The 10,766-nt window shown below is 38.9% G+C and overlaps 1 protein-coding gene across 1 annotated transcript in view; it reads right to left on the bottom strand.

Moving 5' to 3' along the window:
• Positions 1-1,502: 1,502 nt before the first annotated feature.
• Positions 1,503-10,766, bottom strand: part of PPA2 (inorganic pyrophosphatase 2) — a 36,364-nt gene continuing 27,100 nt past the window's right edge. Inside the window, 4 exon segments of the mRNA XM_055794656.1 lie at positions 1,503-1,685; positions 2,739-2,778; positions 7,808-7,877; positions 9,409-9,494. Coding sequence (XP_055650631.1) covers positions 1,657-1,685; positions 2,739-2,778; positions 7,808-7,877; positions 9,409-9,494 — 225 coding nt within the window. The 3' untranslated portion in view covers positions 1,503-1,656.

The raw sequence follows: 10,766 nt of genomic DNA, 5'->3' as shown, positions 1-10,766 counted from the left end.
AGCTGCCCCTAAGCACTTTACAAAACAGTAAGGCCTCCTAGATGTACCACCACATGGGCAAATACGGCAGCTGTTCTGTGCTCTGCTACAGCTCACCTCTAACCAGAGAAATCCGAGAGGCTACACATGAACACAAGACACTACAGAAACACTTTATTTTTAAAAAAGGCCATTATATCTGTAAGTATAATGCTGCATGTTCTTTGAATTCTAAAATCTCAAATAAAGTATGGTAAATCAGCACTTTGAGTGTACATTGGATGTAACATATCGCTTGACTAAAAAAAAAAAAAAAAGTAGTCCACAATATCTGAGGTTTATATTGCATTTCTCATACCACTCCTAAACTCTGTATAAAACTCTATGCAGAGGGGAGAACTCCATCTACTCCCAAGTGCCGAGGCCCTAATGGAGATCTCCAAAGTGACTGGTGCTTATACGCTAGAGAATATCCTAGCAGAAGGTCTCTAAACCAGGAAAATCAACTCCTAAAATCAAAGAACCATTCCCACAGGCAAAAGCTTTCTTATTAATAACTTTACTAAGGAAAAATTAGTCCTCTATTGCAAGCCACAGCCTAACTTTTCCAGTTCTTTATATCTTCCATTTCCATCATGCGTCAGCAATACTAACATATTGTTTCCGTCATCATACAAAGCAGACAACTCTCACCTTTGTTCTCAGTAACAAGCTGGATAAAGCTATCAGTCTGTATCATCATTTCATCTTTTTCTACTTAACAGCTAGCTTTTTTTGGTTTGTTTTTAATGAACACCATGGGTACAGACAGGCCAGATATAAACCTGCAGTAGAAAAAGTGGTAGATATTTTTACCCTGAAAACACAAAGCTCAGTTCTATACATTTTATTAATGTTGATTCACTGAATGAGGAGCTATCAAAAGCCTTCAGGCATACACAACTCTAAAAATGGAAGCTTTCCATAAGGAAAGACCTTCCTGTGTGACGAAACACACAGGTTATCAAAACAGGACGTAGTAGAGAGAGCACACATGCATCCTCACTTCAATTGTTATGACACTAGCCCTTCCTAGTTGAATTACTCTTTGGAATGAAGTTGTATTTGGTTGGGTTTTCCTAAGGCAAGTATGGTCTGCTCATAACTTTACAAAGCACGCAGAAAGAACTGGGCACAAAAGTGTATACAAGTCAGGGAAAGGCACCCAGTCATGTATTAAAGAACATGGTAAACTGTTAGGCCTATTACATAAAGTTTATTGTCCACCTGAAACGGATTACAGTCAGGCTGGCCAGACAAGCCCTAAGATGTAAATTTACGCAGTCTTCTATGCACCTGATGACTGGATTATTCCCATATCTAGAGAACAAGGTTGAAAACACCCTGTCTCCTACCTCATTTGATACTAAACTTCATGAGTGGGTAAGATCAATTCTGCAGTTCTGAGACTCAGAAACAAACAAGCAAGCCCTCCTCTTCCCTCTGCTCCACACTGTACAAAGACAGACATAGAAAGGAAACACTCATTTTTTAATATCAATGTTTATTTACATGACAGAAGGTTTACACAAGTTGAAGAGTTGTTTCAAGAGGAACCCAACAATTAGTGCTTTTGCCTGTCTTCAAAAAAGGGATGCCTTTAAGATTTGATGATGCAGCTTCAGAACACTTTGACGATCACTTGGGAAAAAAGTGCCAGGAATCAACTAAAACATAAAATACACATAAAGAATGACATTCGTTCTACACAACTGGCCGTACACAAACACTTGAAAAACAACATCCTGCTCTCTCAGCTGTCTCCTCTCCCACAACAGTACTTCTGGGTGAGGTCTACTCTCAGCCTGTGCAAAGCATGGCCTCAGACTAGTACCCGCTCACTTTAACAGTTTGGCTGAAACCACCCTGCAACAAGTTACAACATTGATGTGACCGTCGCTGGAAAACATCAAAGATCAGACAGATTATGTTCAGTTGTCTGTCAGAGGTCTGAGATTGTAATGCTTCAGTAAATAAATGCTATTTATTGGCATACCCTATAAGGGCAAACGGAATACAGCTTGCTTTCCCATGACATGGACTACACAGATGTTACTTTGCAAACAATCTGGAACTTGACTCGTGACTAAGTTTCTCTTAGTGTTTCCATTAACTCACTCCATCTCAAAAAGCACGTATGTCTTCCCTATAGTTCCTGCCAGTAGAAATATCTTTTCTTAAGTTTTAACAAAAACGAACATGTAGGATTCATTCTTATTTCTTGTAGAAAAACATGAAGTTTTTTCAAGTTAACAAAACATATAACAGTGAAAAGAGAATTTTGTCCTTAGAACTTACATCTGAAAAGTAAATATGGTCAATTCTAGGAAAAGGAGCTGTTTACATGATTAGTTAGCTACTGTGAGGAATGACAAAAACTAAGGCAAAGGAACCTTTCTGCTTTAAAAAGGATAAATATAATGCACTTGCTCTCCTCAGTTCCTCACTTCCTCAGTTCCTCTTCAGTGACAGAAAAGTTTAGTCTTATCTTTTTATGTGGGCTATACTTTAACTCGTACTCAAAAGTAATCTCCCACAAACCACCCATGAATTTCTGTTCATGTTCTGTTTAACAGGGGACAGGCATTAGAAGTCTGACAGGATATAACAAATATCATTCTCATGTGCATTAAAACCACCTTTTTTAACAAGACAATTTTTATGTCGATTTTTAAAGCAAATTATTAGAGAAATTGTATGGCATTTGGGGAAAAAGGTACCTTCTGGGGAAACAGACTCTCCATTCACATGCATGGGTGCCTAAAAAGAAGAAAAAGAAAAAAACAAGAAAAAAGCAAACCAATGTATCAGTATTTGGTTGAAGTTTCAGAGGTAACACCCAAACTCAAAGCTATTTTACTGCTGCAGTCAAGAGGTATTAAACACAAACAGAACTTACTGTTGCCCCCACAGGACAATGTTCTACCTTACAGACTCCCTGCCCACTCCCCCCAACTACTGTACAAATTGCCCATAAATGACAAAACACACACACTAATGAGTGACACATTAACACCTTACCTAAAGGGGAATCTCCTACCATATCATTTTGATGAGAACAGGATTTGCTGTTTACATACTAAAGAGTGAAAATGCCTTTCCAATTACATTACTATACAAGTTTCGGCATAAGGTATGCATGTGATTATACGCACACACACACTTTACATTATATATATGCAAACATTTATAAATAAACATATGATTATACTCTCTTACAATTATATTTTGACAGAGTAGGATTCAGTTCTGTGTGAAGTGACAAACTGTTTTTAAAATGTAGGTCTGACATTTCAAAGCTGAATACACCAGGATTTAATTGCAGTATTACACAGTATGCCTTGTCCTGTAACTTAAAGGACAAAACTAAAGCCAGTTTTAACACTGGCTCGATGAAACATGCCTCGCGATGAGGATGCTAGTTACTTGCGTAAGAACAATCCTCCACCGCCCTTCTGACAAGTTTTCCAAATGACCTAACTGATGGGAAAGAAGCAAAGAGCATCTCAGCAGAAGTAATCCTGCAACACTCACCTGCACACACAAATCAAGTGCAAAACCAGGGTGGATGCTGGCTTTTGCCATGACACAACCACTTACCCCAGCAGATAACCCCACAAGTAATCACTGAGGTGAACGCAAAAAAGAAGCCACCTCCAAGGCAGCATTTACAGGTGTTTGAAACTTCAGGAGAACAAAGCTGCACAGTGACCACCCATGTCTTCCACACCAACAGGGTGGCACTTCCTGCCACTGCTTTAACGGCATGTGATGACAATAATGAAAACTTTGCAGTATCCTGGCAGGCAGGCAGGCAGACCCAGAAACCGCGGAGCCAGGTTTAGCACAGTGCAGCTCTCGGACCGAGCGCCATTGGTGTGAAATTCCCTCGCGAGCCTGCCTGCCTCTAAGCACGCAGAGGGCTCAATCCACTGAGAGTGGGTCAAAACCCATGAGGAGGAAAAAGGAAACCAATATCCTTTTTCCCACTTTACCCAGGATAATCACCTGCACAAGGAGATTAAGCGACTGATCTGAAGGGATGTGGCAGTATGACAAACATAATCCAGGTCTTCCAGGCCTTACCACCAGACCATCACCTATCTTTCCAGCAAATCCAAAGCTTTATCCCACAAGGTAGGGAGAACCAGTCGTCACCATGTACAAGCAGGTGCCTGCCACTTCAGGGATAATTGCTTCGGAAGTTTAAGGTAAGGACTCGGTACCTTCCCACCACAAACAGATCACAACCTCATCCCACTGAACCAGGAGTCTTTTCGTTACACAACCCTTTCCATCTAGAACACAGTTTAAAAACCAAACAAAATAATTTAAAACAAAGCAAAATCCCAGACTAAAAACCCGATCAATCTTTTGTTTCACAACTGGCTACTGAACAGAAAATTCAGCCTCTAATAAGTCCCAAATGGAAATGCCCTCACAGAACATGTAGGGAGAAAGGCAATTTGCAGACTTTTCTTGCTTATATTATCTCTATATTATATTAATTATAATTATATAATTATCTGAATTACTCAAAACACATCATTAGATATACAGATGCAAATTTTGTTGGGAGGTTTTTTTAAATTATATGGAAGAGCCAAGTGTTTTCCCCTGCAAGACACTGTTCTGCATTTTATCAGATGAGACATCATCTAGCAAAGCTTTCCTAGTTCACTTTCCAGTATTATAAAGGGAAAAATTATGTGATAAGTCTGAGAACCACTGCTCTACTAACTATATATAGATTTTCTTGGAGATTTTCCAATTTGCAAAGTCCTCAGTAGCTTCTTCACAGAGCAAGTGAGCAAGCAGTTCTCAAGGATTAATGTTAAACAATAGTTTGGCTGTCCTGGTCAGTTTTACAGATGACAACACTTAAAACCCTGAAATAAATAGTACATCTTGGCACTAACACATTCAGCTACAAAGCTCTGCTCCTCCTGGCTTCAGTTTCCAACATACACTAACAGTGGAGCCGAGAGAGATATCAAACCATTTGCAAAGGCTGGAGAACCCTAGAAATTTTTACCACCTAGTGTTAAAACTCAACTAGGTTTGTAGTTGCAGGGGGCTGGTGTAATTCTGGCTGGTTCAAATGTTCCATATGTGTTCCCATATGCACATATTATCTTTTATCTCTTTGGGATTGTCGGGACATGGCAACTTGACCAGCTATAGAATCATTCCTAGTCTGCCACCAATACAGATGACAGTACACGTGCCCACCATGTAGAAGTGAACTCAGTGGAGTATAAATTCCCCCAACGGAGACAAGACATTCTAGTCCTGTATCTGTAAAATAATGAAAGGTCAAACAATAGCACAATAAATCTACTGAAATCAACAGGACTATCTTGGGAATTACCCAATCAAAATCTGTATGAAATTTTGATTAGTACACAACTTGGGAAGCATTTGGTAGGATTTGTTTGTTTTCCTTTTGGTTCTTATAGGTCTCTCGCTCACCATAAAAATTGTTTCATAGCAGTACCGAGTTTTCCTTTGGTGGGGTTTTTTGGGGGTATTTTTTTGGTTGAGGTTTGTGGTTTTGGTGTTTGTTTGGTGGGTTTTTTTATAACAACTCGATATACCTGCTTGAAGGCAATTATCACCCAGTCAAAAATTCCATATTTGAGTCTGACCCAGGAGACAGAATTGTAGGGTACCAGCTCTCACTGCACAAGTAGCTCAGAAATTTTGCAGTCGCTGAAATACATTTCTCACTGTTCTTGCACACAAAATCCCTACCTCAGCTTTCATTCTTCTGTTTTCAATCCAGAAATTAATAGATGGACATAAATTAGAAGAAAATGTATCTACTTTCAGTTTATAAAAACAAAAAACACAAAAAAACCACCCAGACAGACACAGGCAACTTTCATTTAAAATTACCACCAGCCATTAAGATTCTGTAGCCAACACTCATGTACTTTCACTTCAGGTGTTCATCTCTTTCAAACTAATAACCAAAGCAGGCAGTGTAGCATACTAGACAAAAAGATACGTGCTTAAAACATGCAGGTCAACCTCCCTGCTTATATTTAGAGTGTCCACCATTCATATTTCAAGAGCATTTTACTTTTTTTATTTATCATAGATTGGTAATTGCACGCAGTATGAACAGTATTTAAAAGAGTATTGCCTCTTCTCCCTGCCCAAAAAGCACCAAGCAGTAGTACCCTACAAAGACACAATTAAAATACTTTGAACTGAAAAAGAATGATGGAAAGGACAACTTCCCCAAACCAGTATCACTTAAAAGCCAGAAAGCGATAATACCTGATAAGAATGCAAGTGCTCAAAATAAAAAAAAAATAAAGTTTGATACAATATATTTTATGAACTTGTTTTTACTAACCTCCACCCCAAAACCCAGGAAGTTTTATTTGTTATTAAAAGACAAAATAATGGATACTGCCGATTTAAACAGATAATTATTTACCCTACATGCTTCAAAGTAGAAACAGAAAGCAAAAGGAAATACTCCTTTGCAGGTTTGCCATCATCCAAATACATCTGAACTTCAAATTTTAATTGCATTTAAACACTTAGTAAAAGTTACTGTAAATTTGAAAACATAGAGGAGGTAAATATATGCTTTATAGCTGTGAGTGACATGCCTAAAAACATATCTGAATTCCAGAATGAGTTTTTCTTTCATTTAAAACTTACAGTCCAATTAATAAACATTTATAAGGCCAACCATAAAGACACTTTTGAAGAAGTCCTGAAAGCAAGAGACCTGAATAGGAAAACCAGTTAGGTTTGACACTTTATGACTTAAACTAAGTTTTCTTTGCAACTGACAAGTTTTACTTCCTTGTGACAAAACACCACCAAGGACAACACATTCTTACTAGAAATGCTGTTGGAATGTTACCTGCACAGACAGTGGATGACATCCTGAACTTGCATAATTCCTGTGACTACTGGGGCAAAACACTGGCTGCCCAGACAGCCATGCACATGTGCAAAATACCTGCCACACTCATTTGGTCACGAGCACAGTCTCAGTCATGGCATATGTTAAAAATAAAACCAAGAATAATAATAATAATTAAAAAAAAGAGTAATACTTGGGGGTTCTTTTCTCCATGTAATTTCTGGTAACTTTGCTTCATTTCTGGCATCCAAACTAGCAAATTTTAAAATGGAAGAAATTCTCCTCCACTAGCATTTGCACATGAAAGCATCAGACCTGCAGGACATTTTTCTTGCCTGAACAGGAAACCTGCATGTTTTCATTTTATGTTAATTTTCAGAATATGACAGGCATTCTTTAAGAAACATTCAAAAAAGCATCCCCCTCTCTTACAGCAATGCATTTAATTATGCAAGTAGACAAACAAAGGATCCCTTTAGTGATTAGGGACTACAGTCAGCTAGTCAATGAGTTCTAACACTGGGTGGTAACTCATGGCAACAGGGGAGACAGAGAAGACAGCAGGCTAGATACAAATAGCAGTCCATCTTGCTATTTAGGATCAGAAGAAACAGCACTGCAGAGGGAGAAAAAAAGACAAAACAAAAAACCCCCACCAGAACAGCAATGAACCTGCCAGAAAGCACAATTGGACCACTGCAATGAAAGGTTTGTATTATAATGCTTACATTTCCCCCACAACCTTTGTGCTCTTCCTTTTACTTTATGCCTAAAATTTTTATTTAAGGACCATTTCAGTTTAGCTACTTTCTTTCAGTTTTGGAGCTCTTAATCTTCTTTTCCTATTAATCACTTAAAAAAAAAAAGCGGGGGGAGAAAAAAAGTACAGATTATCCTTACCGACTGCACAATCATTCGGGCATCCTCTTCGCTGCAACAAAACGGACTGCCATTCACCAGAACATTTGTGCTGAAAAACAAAATTAAATACACATTTTATCAATCAGTGGAAAAGAGACACACACACACACACACACACACTATTGAGTACCTATGGAAAAAAACACCTTCACATATAGAGCTCAGAAATGTGTATCTGCAAGAAATGAGGAAGTAAAAAACATAAAAGTAACCAGTAATGCTGGAAGAGAGCAGGGGCGTGGAGGGGTGTTCTTTGTTTCTTTGGATTTGAGGGGGGGTTTAGGCTCTATGTTCTATACGAATACAAGCAGTGCTCACACTCAGAGCTTTTGGCAGCTCACTTGGGTACAGTTCAGGGGACCACAGTTAAACTAAATCCCCCCACAAAGTCAATAGAGATAAACTGGCACTTCCTGAGGGAATTGAAAAAACACCTAGATGGCTAGCACAAACAGCGTGACTATCCCCCTGTCTCTTGTGCCTTGAAGGACAGGCAGATTCTGTGGCAGATCACCCCTGGTTTGCAGTAACCTGCCTGCAGTATGTAGCAAGGAGGAAGAAAAAACACAAGTCAAAACTCTGCTCCTACATAAAGCAGCAGACACCTGTACTGCTTCCAGAGAGCAAATTCTGGGACCAAGTACTTTGCAGAGATCTTTCCCTATAGATATCCTTTCACACCAAAAGTGAATTTGGTCATGAGTTTTCAAAGTCCTAAAGAGTAAACAGCAACAAGTTCAATTCCTCAAAGTAAGACTGCAATTTTAATTATTTTTTAATTTCGCCAACATGAACCTCAAAGCACTTCTGAAATAATCAAGACCAAAATTTTAATATTATCCTACCGTATTTCTATCATGCTAAAACAGAACTACCAACCTGGCCAACTGCTACGGTGTTCAAACAGCTCCAAGAAAAAGAAAGTCACTTTTTCCCAATAAAGTAGAAGACAACAGCAACTATCTGAGCACACCTTTCCCCACAGCCTTTGCCCTCTGGTTTCAGCTAACGGTAGGCAATCTACTGTTCTTGGAAAGCACCAGGCGAAGATACCTGCCTACTTTTCAGGACCTCTGATGCCAGAATTGCCAATGCAAACCAGTCCAGAGAGCTTAATAAAAGTCCATTTTAATTTAGATCAGGCCAAAGGCTAATAAAAAACAGTAATTTGGCTCTCTCATTCCAGACAACAACTAAAAAATATGGAATGCTAAGCTGCTAAAGAATTTTGCAGCACAGCAATGCAGCACTGAAGGATGGAATAAACAGTGACAAGAGGATTTACACTGAATACCAAGATTCTCCCAAAATGATACTGAACACACACTCTGGGGCCATTTTCCTAAAGTTAATCTATATCACTTTTATATGATCAGTATGTTTTTGGAACCACTTACCAGTAAGTCATTATCATACAAGGTGCAATTAGTCAATCATAGTCTATTATCAATTATCAAAACCATGAGTATTTCTGTCATCTCAAAGTAAAAATTCTAAGCAGCTCATGCACAGCTGCCACATGTAGAATACCACCAGCACTAGCAAAAGACAAAGAAGAAAAGACATGACTGGACACTTACCACTTAATAGTACCTCCCTCAGCTTTCTTATGAAGCAAAGCTTTCCAGTGTTCATGGGTGGATTTAATAATTTCAACAGCAAAATCCTAGTTTACATCAAGGAAAAGTTTTATGCATTAAAATGCTATTAAACAGAAAAAAAGTCACAGAACTAGTTTAGTAAAACATACTTTTCATCTGTTTTTTTTAAAGGGCCCTCCTTCAAGGCCTCATTCAATTTCTGTAAAATATAACACCCTTTTTATGAAAAGAAACAAACTTCACTATCTGTCAAATACAGTGGCAACACATTCAGGACTTTCCCTTGGTCCACAGCCAGAAAACATGAAGGCTGCACAAATAAATCAGCACTAGATGCTAAGCAGACACCTACAGTTGTAGAAAACTGTACCAGGTCCTAAATGGGACAAAGTGTCAGCTACGACTCCTCTGTCACACATACACATCAAGGTCAGAGTTAAGGTTTCCCCTCTAGTGGCAAAATTTGCATTTACTTCATTAATTGCCCAATCATATACTTAAGCATTTGCAACAACGTAACATGTCAGCTGCTTAACAGTTTTTGTTTGTTTTAAACAAAAGTAATATTGGGGGCATGGTAGGGATGAGAAAGTTTTTTTAAAAAATAAAGTAAAATAAGCCCTCCCTGTCCAGATGATGATATCTAGACTGGCTTGCAAAAAGCTGCCAACAGAACATGCACACTTCCTAAGAAGGAGAGACTTGGCAAAATGCCACTGGAACATTGTGAACTTCACCAGAGCTGCTGGAGCATAGCCAACAGCTGCCGCCCCACATTCTGGGTCTCTAGAAATGTTGGAGAATTATTCAAGTGCTCCACACCAGCTATCCTGGGGCATTTAGTGCCTCAAGCCTGAACTCCAATGGCCTGACAGGGATATACTGTTAAACTGTCACTACAGAGTGACACTCTGCATTACAGAGCAGGACAATTTCTAAAAGCAGTTCCTGAGAGAACAGGGGAGAGAGATGAGGTTATCAAGCCTTACAACTCTACACTGGATTGATTTAAAAGACAGTTCTAGTGCAGAGGGGAGTCAGAGCATCTCTTTAACCAGACAAAACATGTAAGTTGCCTGTGCTGGTTAGAAGGCATTTTATAACTTTGACAGCACACAGCAAGGCTGAACTAGCTGACACACGGGCATCATTCAACAGGAACCTGTGACACTTTTGCCAAAAATAGTCTACAGAGAGTGTGCAATACATGATTTGCAAATCACTTTTACTCAAATCACACCCAATTTCCTCTGGAAAAATCCAGGTATTTTCTTCAGTGAGGTCTATTCCCAGGTCCACTCTCCTTTCAAACCCTGGCCATTTTTACTGTAGGTAGT

This window comes from Falco peregrinus, chromosome 2, assembly GCF_023634155.1.
Source record: "Falco peregrinus isolate bFalPer1 chromosome 2, bFalPer1.pri, whole genome shotgun sequence".
Taxonomy (NCBI): domain Eukaryota; kingdom Metazoa; phylum Chordata; class Aves; order Falconiformes; family Falconidae; genus Falco; species Falco peregrinus.
Note: the sequence above shows the minus strand (reverse complement) of the source record. Positions and strands in the feature narration are given on the sequence as shown.